This window comes from Plectropomus leopardus, chromosome 8 (assembly GCF_026936395.1).
Source record: "Plectropomus leopardus strain MGB_pleo_1.0 chromosome 8, ASM2693639v1, whole genome shotgun sequence".
Lineage (NCBI taxonomy): Eukaryota > Metazoa > Chordata > Actinopteri > Perciformes > Serranidae > Plectropomus > Plectropomus leopardus.
The window spans coordinates 36139604-36165619 of record NC_142183.1 but is presented as its reverse complement, the minus strand read 5'-3'; the positions used below and the strand labels follow the sequence as shown (position 1 = coordinate 36165619).

At 42.2% G+C, this 26016-nt stretch overlaps 1 protein-coding gene across 1 annotated transcript in view; it reads right to left on the bottom strand.

The window, feature by feature from the left end:
- The window catches only part of enpp6 (ectonucleotide pyrophosphatase/phosphodiesterase 6), a 30510-nt gene extending 5168 nt beyond the window's left edge, over positions 1 to 25342 (bottom strand). Inside the window, exons 1-5 of the mRNA XM_042493664.2 lie at positions 24814 to 25342; positions 5218 to 5397; positions 2210 to 2321; positions 1174 to 1315; positions 889 to 1068 (exon numbers count right to left, since the gene is read on the bottom strand). Of these exons, the coding sequence (XP_042349598.2) occupies positions 889 to 1068; positions 1174 to 1315; positions 2210 to 2321; positions 5218 to 5397; positions 24814 to 25096 (897 nt within the window). The 5' untranslated portion in view covers positions 25097 to 25342. The remainder of the gene's footprint in view (positions 1 to 888; positions 1069 to 1173; positions 1316 to 2209; positions 2322 to 5217; positions 5398 to 24813) is intronic.
- Positions 25343 to 26016: the final 674 nt, after the last annotated feature.

Sequence of the window (26016 nt, the reverse complement as noted above, 5' to 3'; positions counted from 1 at the left end):
TGCAGATTCATTCGCATATCTTGACTGAATGAGTGTAAAATGGAGATTTATGACTGAGCATTTCCATGACACAGCCCACTGATTACTGTTAGGCCTGCAATAGATTACATTTATGATCCTTTATTTAATAATCTACAGCTGTTAGAAGACAGCTAAGTTTGTCGAAAAACTGTTGAAAACCTTCCACATAGCTTCCACTTGTGGATCCTCTCTGCTTGTCTCCTCTTTCCCTGCTCCTTGGAGCATTTAAGATACTGGAACCTCCCTGATGATGGCAGAACTCAATTAATTTCTGAGTGACAGGCCAGAGGACGAGGACAGGAGGGAGCAGAATTTGCAGGATGGTAAAAACCCAATATCTATAAAAACAGCATGTCAGTCCAGTCACATAACGTGTCATAACGTACTCTGTTATATGACAGCTGATCTCGTCCTCTGCTCGGAAAGTAAAGAGCTCCTGAATTTCATAGATTTCCAAGTTTGTGGACATTTACAGCCACTGTTCCTCTTCTTTGTATTAGCAACAGATTGCCAACAGCTGCTTTTTATAAAATTTCTCGTGGTGTGGTCACCAACATAATACGTAATCAAAATGTCACACCTCCCCACCGATGGTCACGTCTTTCAGGCTTTATGTTTAACACAGACCTCACTACGGTGCTGTTGAGTTTTTAAAAGAACGCCAGAAAGGCAGGATAATGCATAATGTGATATTCCCGCCTCAAACAGGCAGTGTAAACGAGGGCTTTAGCAATAAGGGTCTCCTACTCGCCCCCTAGCAAAAATAATTCAGCATTATGAACAGTTTTATAATCGTCATTTGTGACTGTCATAATCACAAATAGCATCATGGCAGGACGGGCAATAGAGACATACAGATGGCCTCACCTCTTGGTACTTGTTGTCTTTGGGCCACAGACTGACCACTGGCCCTCTGTCCATCATCTTGATGATGGCTGACATGTTGATATACTTTTCCAGCTCTATGACCTTCTCCATCCACTGCAGCTTTGTCATGCCATGGTCTGAAAACAGCACAATGTTCAGCTCGTTCACCATGTTTTTCTCCTGCAAGGACACCACAAGCAACCCAGACAGATGAAAATAAAACTACATGACAGGAAAAGCAGTTGTAGCAGCAAGTGTTATAACAACAGGAGTGATGTTACTGACTTTGATTTTGCTGTTGAGCGTCTGCATGGCGAGATCCAGCTGTCGCACAGCTGTTCTGACCTGATGAGAGTCTGGACCAAAGTGATGGCCCTCAACATCGATTTTCTCGTAATATATTGCTGCCATGCCCGCTTGGCCTGACCTGGGCACGCATGCACACATGCATACCAAGTGCCCGCGCACACGCGCGCGCACACACACACACACACACACACACACATACATACACACACAGCTGTTACCATTACTGTCATTCATTAAGTTTAAGGACTTAACATGTTTGAAAATAGTATATATATGCTGTTGAGTAGGGCTGGGCAATGTAAAGAAATCGTATCGTGAGACTATACTGTGTATCCTCCTAGATATTGGATATTGTTATATCATAGTATAAATGGTTGTTTTTTTCTGAATCCACAGGTTGCATTACAGTAAAGTTATATACTTTTCTCAACTTATTAGACAGTTCTACTTCTTTTATAACTTGCCTTTACCCACTTCATTATATCTACATTAGTAATGATTATTGATTAAAAATGGAATTGTATAGATATTTTTTAAAAGTGACAAAAGTCATTCCTACTATAGTGTTACTTAAAAACGGGAACTTACTAAAAAAAATTGTAATGTTCGATTCTGTCTCCTAGTTCTGTCATTGATGATGTGCTTTTGAGGATATTTAAAAATATCAAGATATATATTGTGTATCAAGATATAGCCTAAAAAAAATCACTATAAAATTTTCAGCCATATTGTGGATGTTTATGCCATATTTGAAGAAGAAATTCCCTTAAAGCATTCCTGAGATAATGTGTTCATGAGAATGAGATGGACATACAGTGACCAAAATCTGTTCAGTTCATTTGCAAAAAAATTAAAGTTGACAGTCATGTCTGATGTGGATGAATGAGTATTTATGAATGGTGTAGAATATTTTAGGGATTAAAGACATGCAAATCTATAGCCTTAAATAGGCTCTGTTCAATGTAACAACTTTAAGTGAGCCATGGATCACAGGACGTCTAAGTGCTGTTACCTCAGGACATTGAGTGCATTCTCCATGGAGTCTGTAAGGTTTTTCTCTGTTGGGTTGTAGACGTATTCCTCACAGAATGATGGACGGACACCCAAAATCTCCACCTCGCAGCCTGAAGACACACACACACACACACACACACACACACACACACACACACACACACACAAGATTACTGCATTATTTACAGACAATTTTTTGAGAATATATTACATTGCAAATAGTAGCACACAGGCTTTGGATTTACTTCTTACACCACATTAAACTTTAGACACAAATAAAACTAAAGCTGCAAGCAGCGATGAACGGGCCCTCGCATCCCCATGCAAGTCGAGGCTACTGGCGGGACTCTGAGTGGCATAATCATGCATTTCAGTGAAAGTTGAAAAAACTACGCAGAGAGTTTCGACCCTTGAGTGAGATGTTTCACATGATGAATTACGGAATTTGGTATGAGGGATATTTCCTGTTGCCAGTAGGTGGCTCAGTGAGTATCATAGTTAAAAGGCATGTTGCTGTGTTAAGGGCTGCAGCCTGACCACAACTGTGAAGTTTGGGGCCAATCGGTCGATGCCAAGTGAAGTTACAACAACTTCCTCTTTGGCGGCCACCACTGGGTCTCTATGGCAACAGCGTTTATGGTAAACCTATACTTGAGAGGGAGGCGTCATTAAGGTCTTAAAGGTTTTGTCACCAGTTTTAAAGTAAATCAGGTAAAATCTGTAGGAGCATTCCATCAAAGAAGAAAGCATGTAATTTCCATGACATTTCATGTTGCCAGTAAGACGCACTATAAGCAATGGTACCGGTTGTCATGTAGATGTGTTCAGGGCAAGACTGTCATCAAACATGCAAAGTTTGGTGTAGATTGGACCATGTCCCTCAGAGTTATAAACTACTTCCTGGTTAATGGCAAGACATGGAAATGTTTGGCCAAGTAACAGCCACACGGTGTGACGAAAACTCACAAATGTAATAACTTTTGATGTCACAGGCCTTCCGAGAGGATGTTTTAATTTTGAAATCAATCGACTGAAATCTGAAGGAGAAGATTGAAACATTCAATTCAAAATGGCCGACTTCCTGTTGGGTTTAGTGTATGGGTCCAAGAGGCTTTTTTATAGGTCTTGGGCTGTTACACATGCCTCCCAAGTTTTGTAGCTCTATGTGAAATGTACTGCAGGGGCTGCTTCGTTAAAATCTGTAAGGGGCGCTACAGAGCCATTTTGGCACATCAGTGCAAAAACAATCATATCAAATATCACCTTTTAGGACTTCTGATGTGTGTGCTAAGTTTGCTGAGTTTTGGTGCATGTCTTGCCTCTCAAAAAGTGCTTCCACTTTTATGCGTAATTTTGGCAACCATGTTTGATGAAAACTCAAAAGTGTCATTTCTGTGCATCATGGAGGTCTTTACAGTATTCTAATTGGATATGAGGTTAATTGAGTTAACGTGCTACAGGGGAAAAATCAAGAGTAAAAAAAGTAACTTCCTGCTACCAATAGGTGGCACTATGACTAAGATTCAAAATTGCACTGCAGATGTCTTCAGGCCTGGACTCTTATCAAATCTCTGAAATTTTGTTAAGATCTGATCATCTGGGGCGAAGTTACAACAGTTTTTGATGTAATGTTGAAACATCAAAATTGTCCACCCGACTACGGTGATGCCTTTCAACAAAATCTCACAATATTCATTTTGCAAGCATTATCAACGTCTTAAGGAGTTTTTGAAACCATTTTGAGATCAATCGAGTCAACCTGCTAGGAGCTGGACGTCTTAGTGTAAAACTTTACCTTTCCTGTACCAATAGGTGGCGCTCTCATTATCGCTTAAAATTGTCCTATAGATGTGTTCAGGGCGGGACTCCTATCAAATATGTGAAGTTTGGGGCAGATTGGACCATTCACAGAGGAGTTACATACCACTTCCTGTTTACTTCCTGGTTCATAGCAGAACATGCAAATTAGATGCCTCATACGGATCACACGGTGTGATGAAAACTCATGATTTGAATAACGGTCTTATGAAGGTAGCCATAACATTTGAAGTCAATCTGATGAAAGCTCTAGGACAAGTTCGAAAAATTATGACCCATGAAAATGGCCAAAAATACACCAAAATTCAAAATTTAAAAAATCCAAAACTTCAAATCAAAATGGCCGACTTTCTGTTGGTTTTATGGTATGGCCCCCCCAAGAGACTTTTTGTAGGTCTTGGGATGTTACACAGGCCTCCAAAGTTTCACAGCTCTAGGTCAAACATGCTGTGGGAGCTGCTGCGTTGAAAATCAGTAGGGGGCGGAACTAATACATTTTCTTCCACCCATGCACAAGACCATTAAAATATCAAATTTTTCACCAGTATGCAAAGTTTCATGACGTTTTAAATATGATAAAGCCCTCAATAAGGCAATTCATTCGAGTGAAAAATAATAATAATTAGAGCTGCAAGCAGTAATGAACAGGCCCTTGCACCCCCACGCATGTAGGGGTTCCTTATAGAACTCCATCTGACACAGTTGCTTATCTCTGTGAAAGTTAGATAATCTGCCAGAGTTTTCTCTCTGGAATGAGAAATGTTGTATTCTTTCCAGTGGCCACTAGTTGGCAGTGGAGGGGATATAATTTCCATGTCATCTTGGTGAACATCATTTATAGAACAAACCATGTACATTTCATGCAAATCAAAGAATAATTGTGTTAAAAGGTATACTTCCAGTTGCCAGTAGGTGGCACGTGGAAACTTTCTTGCCAGGTGGGTCAGTGCCCATGTGTTTGTCCCCACATTTTTCCAAAGAAATCAAATCATTTTGCTCAGGTGTCAAAGGGTTAATTGCACTGTGGGTTACATTTACTCCCTAACAGTGTGAGAACAAGCAAGCCATCAGGCAGCCTGTATGAACGCCTGTACTGATTAAATTAGAGATGTACTGTATCTGTTCTGCCAGGAGCACGAGATGCAGTACAGAAAGCTTCAGCTGAGTGTTAACTGTGTGTGTGCTCACCAGGCCAGTAGTACATGAAGACGTTCTGTCCCAGTTTCTGCAGGGTGACCCACAGCGGCTCTGATCCGTCCCACCAGAGAGGCAGCCGGCTGTCCAGGTTGGTCCCAATCAGAAACTCCTTCTTGGAGGCTTCATCATACATGTAGTTTCCAGTCATGTGATGAATGTCACAGTGACGGCCTGACAAAAACACACAAACACAACAAACAACTGCATCATCTGAGTGTCAAAAGGCTGATATTGTTTTATTGTTACTGTGTGAATGCTGGAAGCAATACACACAGGAATAATACCCGAGGTATGTTCTTCTACATCTTTATTATTATTTCTACATCACATTTTTTTGACTTCTTTCTTTAATTGCAAGACAAAACACTAAGAGGACAGTTAACACACATTTATGAGAGAACATGGTGATTGCAGGCATAGGCAGTGTTATTCAGATGCTCTGTGTGTGTGTGTGTGTGTGTGTGGGGGGGGGGGGGGCACAAATGCAGGGCTTTTTTAGTAAAATGCACTTTTAATTCTTAAAACAACAAGTATATTATGCAAACACTGAGCTGGCATTACTACACAGCAACTCAATAATTGATGGTGAAGCCCACAAATTAAACTAGAGCAGGCTTTATCTAAACCAGTCTACATCCATATCTGCATTACACACACACTTTCACCCCCGACAGCACAGAAGATCACTACAGCCCCTATAGTTTAGTTAGTGTCACCAATTCAGTATCATTGCTTCTCTTCCTAAATTATGATATTCAGAAATAGCCAGAAAAGTGTTTTTGCAAAATATTGTGATGTCACAGTGAACCTTTTGGATTTATAACATCATCACCTTATTATTTTACCCTTTAAGAAATGCTGATGAAATTTTGTCAGAATTAGCAATTAATTCTTGAATTGCATAAAAATGCAGTTGAGTCCAACTGCACTTTTATGCCAAATTGGAAGAAACTTCCTCAAGGTGTTTTTGAGATGTTGCCTTCACAAAAATGAGACAGATAAGGTCACAGTCACCTTGACATTTGACCTATGACCACAGAAATCTAATCAGTTTATCCTTGAGTCTAAGGGGACATGTGTATCAAATTTGAAGAAATTCCCTGTTTTTGAGATTTACAAGAAAGTAACCGGTGGACTGACAGTCAACCCAAACACCTCCTGCCATGGCCGACTCCACCACAGAGACATAGAAAATAAATACATTTGTGTTAAAGTCAGGCCCCGAGTAAGCCTCAGTAGATTTGATGCTGCCACAGAGTCACAGACAGAGGAGAGGAATTCAGAAAGTATTGAGAGACAGACTAACACACGGTTGCTTGGTTGTGTGTGTGTGTGTGTGTGTGTGTGTGTGTGTGTGTGTGTGTGTGTGTCTCCAAACAGTGATTCTGTCAAGCGGCAGAAAGTGCTCTATCAAAACACACACATCAGCACATCATCAGGGGGCAGGCTCCAAAACTCACATCCCGTCTGCCAGGACGGGATGTTGTATATAGGGCTTAGTAAGATAGGGGAGTGCAACACACACACACACACACACACACACACACAATGTCAAACAATGAATGAAAATTGTTACATCTTATCTTTCATACAGTTTCATACAGTTGCATGAATCTAACTTATTCTAAGTCAGTGATAACAAATGCTAAGATGTCCTAAAATAAATACAGTGATGTTGTCCTTAAATAAAAATGTAACATTTCCTACACATGAACTAGCATGCTGTACTCAGGTCCGAGGATATTTCAGTAAAATGTTACATGGGCACTTCTGCTTAAGCCCTTTGTTAACTTGAATGGGGATAAAAATAATTCACTCGTGCTGCTCTTCTTCTTTCTGATAGTGGAAGGAGTCATTTTGTGAGTTTGAGATTTCAAGCTGAAACAAAACAGAACAAAAACTCCTGCACATGTTCTCTGCGCTTGCGGTACAAAGATTCTAATTAGGTTATATCCTGATGAAGGTCTTTGAACTAAAACGTTATTAAAGTTCACTCTTGCAGGAGAACAGTGTGTGGGAGTTTTTGTTCTGCTTTTGTTTGCCCTTGGTCTTCTTCTACGCACCTGCCAACCTACAGTTTTCACCCTGGAGGCTGAAATTAAACAGAAACTCCATACAGTGTGTCTCACTTTATATATGCTTCCCAAAGGCAACATTATCAGAAATCAATCTGTAAATTTCAATTGTTATGCGGATGACACGCAACTATCTATCTATGAAGCCAGATGAAACCAATCAGTGTCTTCAGGACAAAAAAGCCTGGATGAGACGCAATTTCCTAATTTTAAATTCAGACAAAACTGAAGTTATTGTACTTGGCCCTAAACCTCTGAGTTATATCTGATCAAGATTTATCCTTTGTCTCTCATATAAAACACACTTCAAGGACTGCTTTCTTTCACTTGCATAACATTGCAAAAATTATACATATCCTGTCCCAAACAGAGGCCAAAAAATTGTGTTAATGCACGCATTTGTTACTTCTAGGTTGGATTACTGTAACTCCCTATTATCTGGTTGCCCAAGCAAATCTCTGAAGTCTCTCCAACTGGTCCAGAATGCTGCTGCTCATATACTAATTGTGATTTACAACATTCATTGCACGTCTGTCCGCCTGGAAGAGGGATCCCTCCTCAGTCGCTCTTCCTGAGGCTTCTACCATTTTTCATTCTACCCCACAAAAATGGGGAAGATTTCCCTTGGTTGATGTGATGGTCTGAGGGCAGAGGGATGTTGTATGCTGTAAAGCCCTCTGAGGCAAACTGTGGTTTGTGATAATGGGCTTTATAAATAAAATTGGCTTGACTTGACTAACATAGAACCAAACTAGCTGTCCACAACAGCATAACGTCAGTACTTCAGCATTTCAACAGGAGGCAGCCAGTTCATGGAGCAGACTAGACAAATGGTGACGTTAACTTTAACATTTAATAGAAAAATGGACTTCTCCAACACCAGAAACATCTGGGCCAGACTTGTAACTGTCACAGACTACAAGATGACAAACAGCAGTGCTCTCTAACACAGAGCAGTAGCCCTCTCCTCTCCTCTGGAATTCTGCCTGTCAGTTCTAATTAAGACAGACTTTGAGTTTGGCGAGTTCGGAGCTCTTGGGGAGGGGCAGGAGTGCAGCAAAGACTGAGATGGCAAAAGTAACAACAATTGGAAAATAATTTAACAGGTCTGGAAGGGCCTGAAAACCATCTCTGTTTCTTCACATTTGAGAGACTTGAGGAGTTAGCAGCAAGCAACAATTCCCTTTGTCAGATTTGAAACGACTGTGTGTGGGCTTTTGGGTAACATGTAAACACTGGCGTGCAGATATTGCAAGCTCTCACGGGTCTTGTGCAAGCATGCATACATGAAAATGGCTCCGAAACAAAGAGCTGCAGGCTACCACGAGGCTAGAAACAAGACACCAGTGAGGTTTTTCAAAACAACTTGGCATGTCAGGGCTTCAGGACACTTGGATTACTTCATGTTACGACCCTCATGTATACGTCTAGGGACAAAGAGAAGCAATGCAGTGCTGTGGTTTTAAAACAGGCGGGAAAGCCATTTATTGTTCAGTGGTTGCGTTGAATGAATGAACCAGCCCAACATCAACAAGCGAGAAACAAAGGGAGAGGGCGGCGGGTGGCAGCAAATCAAAAACCAAGTAAAACAAATCTTATGCCTACCAAACCAAACCCCACAGCTTACTGTGTTTTTAACTATAAGGGTGAAGAGCTTTAACAACCTACCTGTCTACTCTGATACAAACCTGTTCAAAACACAAGTAGTGCAACCACCCATAAGGTCTAGTGTTTTAGACAATTAGTTACCTGAGTTGTGGTGCGATGACAGAATGTATTAACACAAAATACAAATGCCCAGCTCCCTTGCACATGAGTTAAAATAAAGTATCGAGTTAACAACCATAAGTTAACTTGCATCAGTCAAGCCATAAAAACTCAGAGGCGAACTGCTCATGAGTAAGCACAGCCGCCACTGGCAAAGTCACGGCGGACTTAAACAGTCACACAAAGGGAAAGGAAGGAAACACACGATTGGAGCAAGCACTCATCGAGAGGGAGGAACAAGGGACAGCTGGCATCACTCAATTGGTTGGCAGGAAGCCGTGGAAAGGAGGAACAGCCGAAGGTCAAAGGCAACCCCAGAACACGGAAAGGGAATCCCCGATGACATGGCGAATTCCCGATGACATCACCGTCCCCAGTCACACTGTCGAACTGCAGTGCCTGTAGTACCCATGCACATAAATTCAAACCACTCCTTTTGATGCACAAAATTCACACTTCAATAATTCCTAGGAAGAGCATCAGTAACAACAGTATGAGCCCTTTTGTGCTTCGACACAAGGTGTACTCCCATGCAAGCGAGGCGCAACGCAGGAGCTGACGGGCGAGGCCAAACATGCATGTGCGGAACACTGAGTTCATGGTCCTGGGAGAATGATGCAGAAGACTCTTTTTACGAGGGCAGAATACCCAATCTGGATGAATGGATGGGTAAAATGTGGCACGGCAAGTACAGGTGGACACGTGGAGAACAAGAGCAACAATGATAATGTAGCGGTTATTAATAACTACGTTAAAATTTGGATTTTGCACTCGTTAAAGTAAAAGGGGCACCATTCTCCATTCAGGAGAAAATTAAATCTTAAATTGTGACAGTGTTAAGACATGTCATTACTTTAATCAATCTCATAATCTGAACCGTTTATTCTGTATACATTGATCTTGTTTCTCTCATGAAATAATATCCACAGACAACGACTTGGCGATAAATGAGGACAATTTATTTAGACTAATAAAATGAAGAGTAAACAGATGAAATAATATGACATATAAAAAGACAGAGAATACATAAAAGGGAACCTACGTGATGTATGTTCAGGTGATGTAAATAATTAATTATGGATGATAGTGGAGGAAATACGTGACCGTCTAAAACGTGGATGCGCACTGAATGGTGACGTAGAATTTAGAAATCTGGCATTAAAGCTTCGCTATACGACATCAACTCTGATCACAAGAAAATGTTATTCTACCTACTTTTGTCGACTTGATTAGACTTCTCCGGGGAGGTCCAGGTCCTCGCGTCGCTCCAGGGGAGAGCTGCGGCGCGTCTTCCAGACGAGGTGACCCGCTGAAAGGCGGCGGCGGCCGGGCAGGTGGAGTCGGTGTGCGGCGGTCTTTAACTGGCCTCGGTGTTCGCCTCAGCGAACCGGTAAAAGTCTCTAAACAAAGTCCTTAAGGGCAGGCAACGGATGCTGATAGTTTGTGCAGCAGGTGTTGCTCCTAGATCCGTGGCAGAGTTGATGGCGAATCGCGGAGTGTCCTTCTCAATTAAAACTCGCAGAAATAATCAAAGTAATCCCACTGGTCTGAGGGAGTCACTTTAAATTATTAATTTGATTTTACTTAAAAACGAATTACCAAAAGTGTCTTTACTGACCAAAAACTGGTATAAAGAAAAGCGTCAAAGAGATTTAAAAGAAAATGGCTTCAAAAGTTAAAGTTCAGCAAAGCTCTGGTGAGCTGTTGCGGCTCCGCTTATAAAATTGAAGAAAAGAAAAGTTGCGAGCGCGGATGCACGAGACGCACCGCGATAAAAAGGAGCGAAGAAAAACTTCAGAAAAGAGAAAAGGAGAAGCCTTGAGAAGAGTGAGCTTAGAGAGAGAGAGAGAGCTCTGAGCTGACTTTAGAGAGAGTCACTCAGTTTTTATCTTTCGATTTGGGGGTGCGGATGGAAGGCGGAGTTAGCGAACTTTTGCACAGAGCGATCACGCATCTGATATAAGTTTCTAAAAGACCTAATGTACTTTAGGAGACATTTATGTCTCTGAACTTAATGACGAATTACGCGATCTAACCCGTGGTGTATAAATTCACGTATCTCCTCATCACTATAGTCTCATCACAGTAACTTCCAATGCACGTTAGGAGACCCAAAAGTAATTTATAACGTAACACATGATTCTGAAGATCCTTTGCACAGTTTTGTGAAATATGTGACCACACATAACATAACATTGTACCATGGATCCTAAGAAACTTGTGATTACTTAGATATGGGATTACTTTTAACATTATACAATGAATTCAAAATACGATATAATTACAAAGTTGGTTATGAGCTTACTAATAACCAAGACCACTAGATGGCAGTATAGCTTCATTATAACAAAAGGGAATAAAACGTACTTTACCTAACTCATTCAAATTACATGAGATGAAAAGAATGGGAGGTGCTCCTATCTGTTTACTGAAGCATGGAGACAACCTCACCCCCAGTCACAAAGACTAGGGAAGAAGGGAAATTTTAACTTACAACCTTGGTCCAAGTCATTCTGTCAGATGTTTATCACAACACAGGGTTATATAATGGTTTTACCCAATGTTCGACCAGTTGGTTATCTCAGCAGGGGAGGCAATACAATGGTTGTTTGGTATTGCTTGGGTGATCCCAGGAGGTCGTTCAGATGCCTTACATCCTGTGGTATGCTGATGGGACCTTCAGAGTGCTTACCTTCCACCATATGTCAGGATGGAGGGTGTCAGATGCTGACACTTTCCCGTGGCTTAAGAAGCCAGAGCGTGTTTGCAGACATCCCCAGGGAGTATAAGTTAAGTTAATTAACAACCCCCTGTTGGATGTTTTGGGTTCGTAAAACAGTGTCTCTTGACGTGTCCCCCACTTGCCCAGGGGACATTGAGCTCTGGAGTTCCTCAGAGGGACAAATGTAATGACCATGCCAAGGCAGTCCACTACAATAACAAACAACAAAGAATATTGCCAAAGACACGCAGAAATGTTTCTGTTCGAGACAAAATGTAATTTTGTTTCGCAAATTTCAAACGAGTGAGCTGCTGAAGGAGTTCTTTTGAAATTTGGGAACTCGATGAGCACGCACTTTGAAGAGTGGCATGGCCCACGGGCAGACCGTCCTCAACATCAGGACTCGGATCACTTTCGACAAACAGAGAACACCATTCAACAGAAGTAGTTTCATCTGCTTTTTCAGCTGTGGTTTGTCATGGGATTGATGCAACTTTAACACGTCTCGGTCCCACACAGGTCTTGGGGCGCCGGTCAGGCATGTTTTCAACATGATTTGTACTCACAACAGTGGAGCATCGTCGGAGATTCGAATCTGGCTGCTGAGCTGCTACGAGTCGCTCCTGAGTTACAGGCAGCAACAGCTGTGCAGGATGAGAGACACTGGACCAAGTTACCGGCTCCAGGAGGCGAATCAGGTGTAGTCATTATACATCAGATTTGACTGTTTTGTAGACAATTCAAGGTCAGTCTGTCTCTGATTTTCATCTGCGGAGCCAAGCTTTTGTGCCTGAGCGCACGTAATTACGCACAACAGAAACAAGCCGGCCTAGATACAATCATCCATAGGATCAGAGGATGGAAATGAGGGCGGTGTGTTTAACACTTCAAGTGTCGGAGTTACTCTACCTCCCGCCATTTCATTTTCCATTAACATGGCAATGCCACCGACTGGCAAAGCTGGGCAAACAGCTACTGGGAAAAAAATGGTGACAAGGTCAGACTGCACGTGATCATGGTGCAATGGACGTAAAACACTGCCCATTTCCACACCTCTGAGAACTCTACTGCATCCATAAACTGACCACTGAAACAGAAGCACCTCAGCGAGAGGAAGTGATTGAGAACACGCAGGGTCATGCTAAATCTGAATCACTTGCTTTACCTGAGAGTTACACCAAAGCTTTAAACAAAAACAGCTTAAAGCAGGAATCAGGATCATCATTGTCTGTACACAGTTTTCGACAGGTTTTGCACGAGCTGGAATTAATCAATCGACGCCCTTTGGCTTCCCAGAGACAGTTGCTGCTGCTCTTTGCGTTTTAACACTAGGCATGACCCGGTTTGTGACAATAAAAACATTCTCTGTCTTCCTTGCGAGGAAGAGGAGGACTGGACACTTATGCACCATTCTGAGTGGTTGGTGAGGAACGGGGTTTTTCCAGAGCCGGAGAGGAGTACAGAGCCTCGTGTGTAAGCACATATTCCTCTGCCAAAACATAAGGTAAGATGAAGTTTTCACCTCTTGTTCATTCAAATATATCACAATGCCCTCTGGCAAACACTCTTTAAAGTCTTCTAGAAGCATCAGCTCATGGAGAGAAACAAAATCATGTACATCACATGCTGAACACCATTTATTGAACAGGTTCCCTTTGTCTCTGGCAAACTCGACGTGAGTCTGTGTGTGGGTCTTTTTGTGTTATCTGAATTTTTGTCTGTTAGCCTCCGGGAACAAATTATAGGCACGCAGAATAGCATCTTTCATAGTGTCGTAACTGAGGCTGTCCTACAGAGGGAGCACCGAAACTACCTCTTGGGCTTTGCTAGTAATTTTACATTGCAATAATAATGGCCACACATCAGAGGGCCACTTCAGAGCTGTAGTGATGTGCTCGAACGCAGTGAAATAAAAGTCCACTTCGGTTTCTCTGATTGTCAGTACCAAAGCAATGTCCTTACTTGTATTAAATGAATTAGAAGAGAGAGAGCTTGGAATCACCAACTCCGGTGTACATACTTTTGAGTACGGTTTTGTCTGCCTCTATTTCCAACCTTTTCACTTGCAGGCAAAAATCAAGCTGCGCTTGGCAGTCTTGCACCTTCTCCTGAGCCTCGAACTGAAGGTGAGCAAGGCAGACTTTTAATTGAGCCTCATCCTGAGACCCTGACGAGGCAGGTGAGAGGGGATCAAAACGAGGAATCGTGACAGGGGTTTTTGCCCAGCCCTGTGCCTCGCGAGCAACCCCCCAGGCTGCCTGAGCCACCAGCTCTGAATGGGGGGGGGGCTCTCTGATTGACAGTTTTGGGTGAACTGTCCCCTTAATACCCATTAAAATCGCTTTTCAACTGAAAAAGTGGGTTTAGTTACTTCAACATCTCTTACTAATTCAGTCTCTCTTTCAAACTTGGTACAGAATTATTCAGATCGATATTTGAGTGCTGCTTGGATGGAGACAGACGGTTATTTGTGATGGTCATTGCGTCTCGATGGTTAAGGGGCTGAGATTAGCATGTTATGTTTCTATCGGTGCTGATCAGAGCCGTAGCCGATAAATTCACATGACTACTGCAGAGTCATTTGATCAGTGTAATGTATCTTATATAATCCTAATTGAATAATCCATGACATTTGTATAAGCTGTATTTTTTACTCTTTATATTTGTAGTATCATAAAAAGGTCTGATTTGAAATTTGAGGATTAAGTGAACAATAAGTGAACTGGCTGTGGGATCTGATGTAAGTTCCCGTCATAAGAAGTTGTTTTTGCCAAAAGGGAAGAATGTGGTGGAAGGTGTTGATTCCGATATGTCCGCAGAGTAGAACACGATATGCTACAATTTTAGGAAAAGGATATCTCGTCACTTGTTTTTTACTAAAAAAATATCACAACAAGAGAGACTGATGATGCACACATAGGGGTAGCAGCTGTTGTCTATGTGGAACATCAAAAAGTTCTGATGTCAATACAGTGTTCAAATATTCACAGTGGAACAACTAAGAGACCAAGTCAATTTAGGGAGGTTTAGATTTAACCATTTACCGAAAATCATTATACGGAAACAGAGCCTAACTCAGGGCACAACTTATCAAAGACGTTCCTACAGGACCGTTTCTGTGACTGAAGAGGAAACGCAGCACAGGGGAGGAATTTGAGCGGAGCTGGACAGAGACTATAAGCTGTCCCGATGAGAGTGACATAGGGACAACTTATCAGAGGGCGGTGTGCACGAAAAGACCCCGCCCCCTTGTCAAAGCGGAGCACCACGCCTCTGTTTGTCCACTGAGTTCACGTCCTTCGGGGGGGCATGTTTTACAGAGCGACCTGCCTTGAAACAAACCCCCTCTAATTTTTTTAAGAAGATCCCGTTCACCCAACGACAGACTGACTCACACAGTGAAAATGGCTGCCCGCTCACCTCTGCTTTCTATCAGTGTGGTCACTGCAACCACTGCTCAAATTCCTCCTACACTAAACATTTTTTTCACCCACTAACAGGTAAAAAACACAAGATAAATTAATTCATCAACCACAATATTACCCATGTTATATACATGTTAAAATGTCCATATGTGGGCCAGACCAAGTGTCCCCGAAGTAACAGATTGCTGAACACAAGAATGCTATTTGCTAATGATGGCCAAATAGAACCTCATGACCCATTTTCTTCATTTTCTGAGCCCACTAGATGGCGCTAAGTGTTCAATAAAGGCTTTAAAGGTAACTGACTTGCCATTTATTGTGCCTTTTCCTTTAAATGCAGAGTGCCAAGTAGTGGGTCCAGAATATATTTTTAAAAAGGGAAAAAAGAGCTTCATTCGGCCATTGATACTATTCACAATCAAAATATGGACTATGCAATAGTCAGACACAAACCACGGCTCATCTGCATCACTTAATTCTGGAGCATTAAAAAAATCTCCCAGAGGGAGGGAGAGATTGAAGGGAAGTCTTTTAGATACACTCAAAAAGGACAGTTGAACCACACGCACTTAATGAAGAACTGAGCCTCTCATGTAAACCTGAGCCTCTCATGTAAACCTGAGCCTCTCATGTAAACCTGAGCCATTTTTCCTTAAAAACATGGAAAGCGAGCAACGAGCAGCTTAATGAGAAATGGCCCAAAAATTGGTAAGAAATAAGTAAAAAGTTAGAAGAAAAACACTTAAAATAAGAAAAAAATATTATCGACAAACACAGGACAAAACAAAAACCAAACAACAAGAAATGACCTTAAGAAAGTGCCAACAAATTAAATAATCATTATTTTTTCTGTAACATAATTTTAAATATATTTCAAAGACTTATAGTATTATTGTATATTTATTATAGAATAGGGGCCACAAGTAGTAGTCCAAGACCATTTTCCTTCACACATCACACACCACATCACATTTTTATTTTTATTCTTTTCCAGTTTGTGGAACATTTCTTGCTAAGTTCATAATGTTTTTTCCTGTGTTTCTGAAAGAAATCAAACCAATTTTCAGATTTCAGAGGTTTAAATGGTAGTGAAAAATGTCTGAATGCAGCACATGAAAACAGATGTTGATCCAGGTGTTAAAGGGTTAAGAGGATTCAGTATTAATATAGGCAACATGTATTTGATTGTGGTTTCACACTGTCACACTTCCTTTTGGATTAAGTGCTGTCATTGGTCATTGGATTGAGTACCTCCCATTCTGATTATCCAATGACCTTTCACCGTATAGAGGAGGTTATTGAAATTTTTCAGTCTGTTCCATAATTGTTTTACCGTGATGAAGACGCAGTGCGTGTTGAAGCATCGAAACGTCATTTGCACCTAATTATAATTTAAAGAATAACTAAACCCCCACCTTTGGCTTAAGTGCCTCATCCCTGGAATGTAAAAAAAGTCTCAAAAAATGGGCAGAGCTGGGAAGGGTCTAAGACATGCCCAGTCACCTGATTATGCTGCCTCTCAATCCACAGCACCTCCCTACCTTCTCGCACACACAAAGTAGTCAGTAGGAAGCCACATTTACACTACCTGTTTAAGGCGGGAAATAACGCCATGCAACTCACCTTGCATGTTTATGTGTGCGACCCACCGAGGGAGATTTAAAAAGCAGCTTTTAGCATAAGCGACTAATTCAGAAAAGATGAACATTAGCCTTAAATGTCCACAAACTGTGAAAACAATGAGATTCAGGACCTCCTTACCCTCAAGACAGAGGACGAGATCAGGTGTCATATAAAAGAAACGGTAAATGATTGTGATTGGCGTGTTTTGCCTTTTTTATTGTTTAGAAAGTGCTGCCATATATTATATGTCACGCAGGACACTTGTGTGTTTATCATGCATTAATACACACTAAACGCGAGTACCCCCAGGCTGGCCCACTGCAGCGCAAGTGGCCCACTGTGCTGCAGTAGTCAGCCGTCGCTAGCTGTTATTCCTCATACTTATTTTTATTATTCCAATTCTTATTCTTAATCTTCCGCCAAAATTTTAAGCCACTATTTATTAAAGCAAAGCTGCGGGACATATAAAAAATACATCAAAATATGCGGAAAATTCAGGAATAGGTTGCTATGACTTTTCTTGGACATTTGCCAAGCGGTTTTCCCAAAAATCCCAAAAACCTGCACAAAATTTCCCATTCAAAGTAAATGGAAAGCCTCCGGAAATCGCCGTACAAAGAGCTTAAGGTCATGACTCTCTTCGCTCTTAGAACATCGCCATACGTTCACATAGAGAAATGATTCAAACTTTAAACTTCACCAGGTCGTGAACCGTGTTGACGTAAATGGAAATTTTCATAACTTTTATGGTTTTTACGAAACTGCAGTAAACGTATTGTGAGGTTTTTCGGACATTTTCAGATTTTACAAAGGTTTCTTAAGGGCGGAACTCTCATCAGAGATCAAAGCCACTCTGTCACTAGAGAGTGGAGGAGCTGGAAAATAACCAAAATTTTTCTAAACAAACTGCCACTACTCCGACAATGAGCAGCGAATGTACACGATATGTACAACACAACGTAGGAAAACTTGTGGTGGTCGGATAAAAGTAGGTTTGAAAGCTGACAACCCAACACAGCTGGCTCATGGGGCCTCAAAAGGAAGGGAGAGCCAAAAAAATCCCCTTTTACGCCAATACAAACTGAGATGAGAAATTTCTGGAAATTGGCTGTCACAAGCTTTTCTTTACACAGGGATTTGGGATATGTAGCAGATATTTTTCCAGACAAAAATGATATGGCTGCATTCATTACAACCTCCTTTCTCTTCCCGTTGCAATATTTTGACTATTTGGTGAAAGGTATGGCTGTGAAATGGAGGAGTTTGACACGGGCATTTCCATCAAATTTAACTGCCTCCTTTGAGCTGACCTGAGAGGAGGGGGGTGAGGAGGGGTGCAGATGGGCCATTAATTACCATTGCAACAGACACTCTTACACACACACACAGCCACCCTGGTGCCCTGGTGTTTGCGTGACTTCCAATGCAAAGTGATGCCTGGTCCACTTGTCCAGTAGTTATTAATGGTTAACTGACCCTTTATATCCAATCGTTGGCCCCTGTGGCCCCTCAGGTGGAGGGGGCCCTTTATTTGCCCTGTAGCAAATGAAAGATGCCAGGTAGGAGGGGCCACAAGTAGGCCATTGATTGGTCCCTGTGGCCCCTCAGGTGGAGGGGGCCCTTAATTTGCCCTTGCAGCCAATTAAAGATGCCACTTACTGATTAATGGCCATTAATTGGCCCTTGTGCCTTGTGGACTGTGTGTAAGTGTGGCCACCCCCTCCTCCTCCTCACATACATTAGTGGCCCCTCAGTAGCAGGCACCCTTCAAAATTTCTGCCGAAATTTTCTAGTCAGTCTTTACTCTTTAAGTGCTCCAGTATTTTCTTTGGGTGCAGTCCTTGTGAAGTGACCCATTGAACTGTTTGCTGTAATCCATCCACTCTGTGAAGAGCTGAAGCTCAAGAGATTCCTTCAGCTCTGATAGTATTAAAACTGTGCGCACAGAGAACACCACAGAGGCAGATTGAAACAGAGCTTTGTGTCACTAATTTGCGACAGGTATCAGGAAGCATACTGGAGCATATTTCAGCTGTCATTGGGCGAGAGTTTTTATATAGTCCATGGACAGGTTGCCAGACTATCACAGGCCCAACACGTAGACACAGACGACTATTCACTTTCACATTCACACCTACAGGCAGCTCAGAGTCTCCGATTATCCTAACCTGCATGTCTTTGGACTGTGTTACGGTGCGTACCCACCAAACGCGATTAAAAATGATCGCGCCTCAAGATTACATAAAAAAGTCAATGCAAAGACGCGATTTGACGCCTCATTTTGCCGGGCGACGCGATGGACGATTGCGCGGCGCGTTGGATGCGAAATTCGCGTCACGTTGGACGCGAAATTCGCGTCGCGTCCAACGCCTCGCGTCCAACGTTCGAGTTGAAATAATTGAACTTTTGCAGCGTCGTCGCGTGAAGACGCGCTGCGACAGCCTATCAGCGTTGAGATCGTCATCGACATGCTGACGTATGGACGTCCTGGTGTTCCCTCGCAAAATCTAATCAAACCGCCAGAAACAATGGAGGAGCAGCTCATCGTCGGCGTCACCGCTCACCCAGAGCTGTACGACATATCCTGTCCCTTGTTGCAGGAGACGGTGGAACTCGCCGAGCTCACGCCGCCTCCGTAGGGTAGCATGCACCCAGAACCGACGTCGGCGCCTAGCCCGCAGATGACGCTGGGAACTTCTCCAGAGCAGGTGCGGTGCAGCGATCGTCAACGAGAGAATGAAATGGCGGAAGAAATGTTGTTGTTTGGGCGGGCTCAACGCGCGGCGTGATTTCGTCGCGCGTCGAGTCCCATTTTGGAGTTTTTGTACGAGCGTCAAAACTGGAGCGTCCGGCGCGACGCAATTTCATTTGAGGCGCGATGAAATAATTTTCATCGCATTTGGTGGGTACGCACGGTTAGGAAGCTGGAGAACCTGGAGTAAACCCACACTGACACGGAGAGAACATGCAAACTCCACATTTTAAAATAATCTGTAATAATATAATTGTAATCATTTGTTCATTTCATCTTCAAGACGAAAAGTAGTGGAAGGCAGTCTTCCCAAGTTCAGTATTTACGTGAGAGCTAGCTACAGTGAAACAGGCCTGAGATCTGCTCTGGTGTTTGAAATATGTTAAGTGAAACAGTGAGATGACATTTTCAGGATAAGTGTTTAAATCTAAATGACTGAATGCAGTTGTCTTCTTGTTTCTACCTCACCACAAAGAACACAGTGATAAGAAACATGTTTATATCAGGCTGTGATAAGGTAGAGTGAGCACAATGATAATATTTAAACACTGAAACACAGACTGAAAATCAATCCTCACTTTGATGAATAACGGAACAAACAGAACACGTCTCTGTTGTCTTGACTTGAATGTGTTAATTCTAACACATCTGAAGAGAGGTGTGTGTGTGTGTGTGTGTGTGTGTGTGTGTGTGTGCGCATGACCAGAGGAGAACAACAACATGACAAGTGAACAGTACAACCTGTTCAGCCGTATATATTCTGTCTCTTATCATACACAAGCGTGTGCCATCATGCCACCTCAGAGGAGTCAAAACAGTGTTGCAGACTGTTGGAGCCAGGAGACCTACTGGACAAAGTCTTCTTCTTATCTGAACCTTAGCTTCCGCCTCTGAGAAGCTGATCAGTTTTTAAATTCACACTTCTGCAGTGTGAGGATTCTGGAATCAGGGGACAGAGTTGTCTCGCCCCAAAACAGCGTCTGTAGAAACAGACAGCTGGCAGGACAGGACCAATGGCTGCATGCATGTCATGTTCTGACAGCATGTCATATGTGAAACCGGCCTCTTCTCAGTCCCAAGTCATCAGAACCTTCTGCTGTGTTATCGACCGAAGATCCTAAAGCCAAAACTCACCTTTTGCGTCTGCATGATGTGTTGCTGGACTGCACCAGATCAGAACGCAGCCAGACAGAAATGGTTGTTACCACCCAGCTATTAGGGAATGTTCCCACAATATTGGCTCACATTACATAAAAGCTGCAATAATGTTTTAAAGAAAACATGTTAATTTAATGTTCAAGGAACATTTTAAGGATGTTTATTATTTAAAATAATGTTCTTGTAAGGTTAAATGCTGACTAAGATATAACATTTTAACTGCAACATTCAGAACATGTTATTGAGGACTGAGATTAGGGCTACAACTAATGATTATTTTGATAATCCATTATTAGGTCGATTATTTTTTCGATGAATCGGATTAAAAAATAAAAATAGAAATAATAATAAAATAAGCATTTTTTTCCCCCATCACTTTGTTCAAAAACAGATTATCATTGACAGTATTATTATTATTATTATCATTGACTGCATTAACAGTTCAATGCAGTGCAGTGTTTGTTGTGCAGTGGGAATGAGGCTTTGATAAATAGGAAGGACTAAAATACATAAAGGTTTAAGTAAAACAAAGAGGTCAAACATTTCTTCCACAGCGTCTCTGTTAATAATCCACACACAGTGAAGTTTGTACGCTCCACTGATAAACAAGAGACTGACACAGCAGCACTGGGCCTAATCATCGTCTCTCTCTCTTCCTGTTTTGCTCTTTAGTTTTGACACTAAATTTAAACTTTTTAAAACGCTGCTAGATATTTAATACAAAACTAAGGTTACAATATCATACCTTTAGTTCTTCACCAAGTATTTCCGATTTAAGACTGATTAAAAGTCATTTTACTTTCACATCCTTGTATTTATTCATTCATTCATTCATTTTCTGTAACCACTTGTCCTCGTAAGGGTCGCGGGGGGGCTGGAGCCAATCCCAGCTGTCATCGGGCGGAAGGCGGGGTACACCCTGGACAGGTCGCCAGACCATCGCAGGGCTGACACATAGACAGACAACCATACACGCTCACGTACTTATTTTTCATTTATTATGTATACTTCCTGTGTTGTGGTGTTTTATGGGGCAGGAGCTGGAGGATAGCCTGTTTTTTGATACCCCAGGAAATCTTTTTCACAGCCTAAAAATGTCAGGTGATGCTGTTGGCAGGTGTAGTTCGGTCGAAAGAAAATAGTTCCTACATGAAACTGCTCCCAAAAAGCTCTGTGGATTATTTGAGAAGCTGGCTCATGATTTCTGAAAACAGACATCGCTGTTGAGTTTCTCAAGTTTATTTTTTGGCGCTTTGAGCACTGTAATTCCTATTTAGTTCCATTAAACCAGAGAGAAGGCAGACATCTCTACAGCTGGTATCTCCAACACTCTGCAACTCACACCAAAACTATCTAGGCTGATAAATAAGAGCACAGGTAAGAGGAAAAATATGTGTTGTGATTTAGGGTGAACTGTCCAGGGTGTGAGGTGACATGGAGCTGGGCCCCAGCAGTCTGTGCTGAGAGGTGACACACTGATCTCACTCAGTGTTCTGCCTGAGAAGCTCACAGGACTTCACTGCACAAAGGCACAGCTGTGTCAACAACTGGCGGGTTTTGCCTGCTTCCACTCAGTGATCCCTTCAACAGGTCTCTCCAGTCCAGGCCAGACCAAAACCAACTCACAGTCATCTGCGTACAAACACAGTTCTAAAAATGTTTTGACATGGTGTAAAGAAATACAGAATACAATGATTTGCAAATGTGTTTTGCCCTATATGTGACAGTAAAGTTGCAACAGAAGACGGGGAGAGTTGTGGGATTCCTGTAAAACATTCACAGTTTAACAGGTAAACTGGTTACAGATCGATAGTCATGACTGGGTGTGAAATCTTCACATGGCTCAGTCTTTCACAAGTTTCTCAGCTGTGAGGGTCAAAGGAAAGAGGAATGATGTATGCTGTAAAGCCTTCTGAGGGACATTGTGATTTGTGATAATGGGCTTTATAAATAAAGTTGACTTGACTTGACAAGGATGGCACAAAGTTAACTAAGAAAACCCATCAGTTTAAGAACGTTTCTCCGCATACAATTGAAAAGAATTGAGAGGTTTAACCATCTATCAGCAAGAGTCCAAAAATCCACAGAGAGAATCTCTGCACATGAGGGGCAAGGCTGGGAACTAATATTTAATGCCCATGACCTTTGACCCCTCAGGCAGCACTACATTAAAAACCAACATGATTGTATTAAGGATATTATTCCATGGGCTCAAAAACACTTTGGAAAACCACTGTCAGTAAACACAGTTCATCGCTGCATCTGCAGATGTAAGTGCAGACTCTACTGCAGAGTGAAAGCCAAATATCAACAGCATCCAGAAACACGGCTGATTTCTCTGAGCTCATCTGAGACAGAATGACACAAAGTGGAAAGTGGTCTGACGAGTCCACATTTCACATTGTTGTTGGAAATCATGGACGTTGTGTCCTCCGGGTGAAAGAGGAAAAGGGTCGATGTCCAGAAATTTCCAGAAAACAATATTTATGATTCTCTTAAAAAAGAAAAAAGAAAAAAAAAATACATTTTTTAGCACTTTGTTCATTTGTTAGGTTTTTGTTTACATTTATTTATTTATTTATTTATTTATTATTTTGCTTATTTTCATATCGTTTCTTTGTGACTTTTTAGGAATTACTTTCTTGTCAAGTTGTATGTTGCCCCCTTTGCTCAGGTATCAAAGGGTTAATAAAGGATTTTTACTTATAATCAGAGAGGCCCTGATGCCTTGCACACTGCCAACCTGTAACATGGGCTCCTGGCTGTATAAATGCAGTTAAATTACTTTACACCACAATCAAACTAACTAAACTGGAATTTTGTTGGATTTTGCAAAAACAAACAAAAAACAAACAAACAATAAACAAACAAAAACAACATTAACGCTGTAGTTGATACCTTTTACTAAAAATAACTTTTGGTCATATTTGCTGAAAGTGTTCCTGTTCTTGCTCCTACTGACATTTACTAGAATCTGCTGCAGCTCAAGGAAAACAACCAATCAGAGATGTGGGGTTTCTAACGCTGCTGTTAGTCATGTCAAACCTGGCAGCTCAGACCAAATATGAACCAAGATTCTGTTCTTGCATCGCTTATTTTCTCACCTCAGATTTTCTTTCTTTTTAGCTGTCAAATGAGAATGTTTGCTCTGGCTGGTGGGCAGTGTTATGAGGGGCTCAGTGACTTCAAAACTGTTCAGTTATTTTATAATGAAGGTTTGTTTGTTTCCCAGGCACAAATGAGGCAATAAATAACAAAAAAAAACAACAAGTAAACAACAACAACAAAACATCAGCATCAATATAGGTCCAGAATTACACAACCAGTGGATCCCTGGTCAACATTTGTTCAGACAAGGGACAAAATTATTTATTTTAACTGTAAAACAAAAAAGGAGTTTAAATTCAGAATGGAGTCTAAAACAGCCATACTCAACTAATGGCCCGTGGGACAAATCTGGCCCCTGATAGGGCGCCAGGCGACCCCCAACCATTTACTGATTCACAATAAATATAAAGTGATTGACACTGTGTATTGTTTTTGTACTTTTAGTCCAAAAGGTGTCAGAGTGTAGAAAACAGCATCAAAATAGAGCTTGTTGATCAAAAAAGTGCCAGTGGAGGATCCCCCACACCCCTCAACAGAGGTCCTAGATAAGACCCTTGGTACCTAAAATCCTAGAAATGTTCTAAAATCCTACAAACGTGAACAAATTCTGGAAACATCCTTAAATCCTAGAAATGTCCTACAATCCTAGAAATTTCCAACAATCCTAGAAATTTCCAACAATCCTAGAAATGGCCCAAAATCCTATTAACTTACAACAATGAAATGTCCTATAAGTCCGAGAAGTGTTCTAAAATCCTAGACTGGGGCTGCTGAGACTGGCCCCTGGCCTCCAGTCATTTTGCAAAAGTGGCCCCAGAGCCAGTTGAGTATCTCCGCTCTATGAGCTCAGCAGACCACCTGAACGACGACCCCCCCCCCACCCCACCCCAAGAAAACAAACACACAAACACACACAAATACACACACACACACACACACACACACACACACACACACCTGTCATCAGCGAGTAGTAGTTCGGGTAGGATAAACTCGGGAAGTCTGGCGTCATGTAGTCCACTTTCACTCCATTGCTCGCGAGCTCGGCAAATCCAGGTAGCGCGTGAAGATCGTCCATGTAGTCATACCGAAAGCCATCGATCAGGAAAACGAGTAACGGACGGGCTGCGAGACATCGCTGTCCCGCTCCGAGCAGCAGCAGCAGCGGGACGAGTCGCAGAAGGGACACCGACAGAGACATGCTGAGCGGGGACAGAGGACACCCGGACAGTCGCTGCATGGACCTGGATATGAGCAAGGGACTGAGGGGGAGTTGGGGGGAGTGGACCTCTGCACAGTGCGGTGGGTGGGGTCACAATCTGTAAGGGTGACCATGATGACGCGCAGACATGCGCCCTCAATCCACGTGCCAAGAGGAGAGAAACCTGCCCGACGCTGTGCAGTGTACATTCAGGACAGTTTAACCAAACTACGAGCAAGAAGCCCGATTCAAGAGCCAAAGCAGCTCCATACACACAACTTGCAGATTCTGACATGGGACTGGTTTCATTCTGTTCCCACAGCCCCTCTGCTGATGACACCTCCTTGATCTCAATGATTCCACATAAAACTGGTGGAAACGTGGTCTGGTTCACTAAAGAACACCAAGCGTGCATGAATCATGAACCGAGCAGATTCAAGAACCAGAGCAGATTTGCTGGAAAAGGTCTAACAGATCGGGGAGGTCGAGAGACCCCAAGTCCAGAGACAGGTAAAGGTCTGTATTCCAAAGGTCAGCAGTGAGGCCTTTAAATAATCCTTGAGCGCCTCCTTATGGACAGATAGAATATCCTGGGTCAGCAGGTTTATTCCTTTTTAGTGTGAAGTTCAATTAAGGTCTCAGCCAACCGGAGAAGCACACCAAAAACAGCTCGATCTGGTTTCCAGCTTCCTGCTGTGCAGGAGACAGTGTGAATCTGACAGTTGAGCATCGCCTCGTCAGCAGGATGTGGCCTGAGAGACTCGGTGTGTCCATGAGACTTTAAAATTAAGAATATTGTTGCTGTTGTTTTTTCCTGCCTGTTGATATCCATGGCTTTGGTTCATTTCATGCGCTCTGAGTCTACTTCTCTTTGATTTCATTTACTGTGTGGATCAGTTACAGAACTGAGTAAGTTCTCTGTTACTGTTATTGATACATGAGGCAAATTCATATTTCTG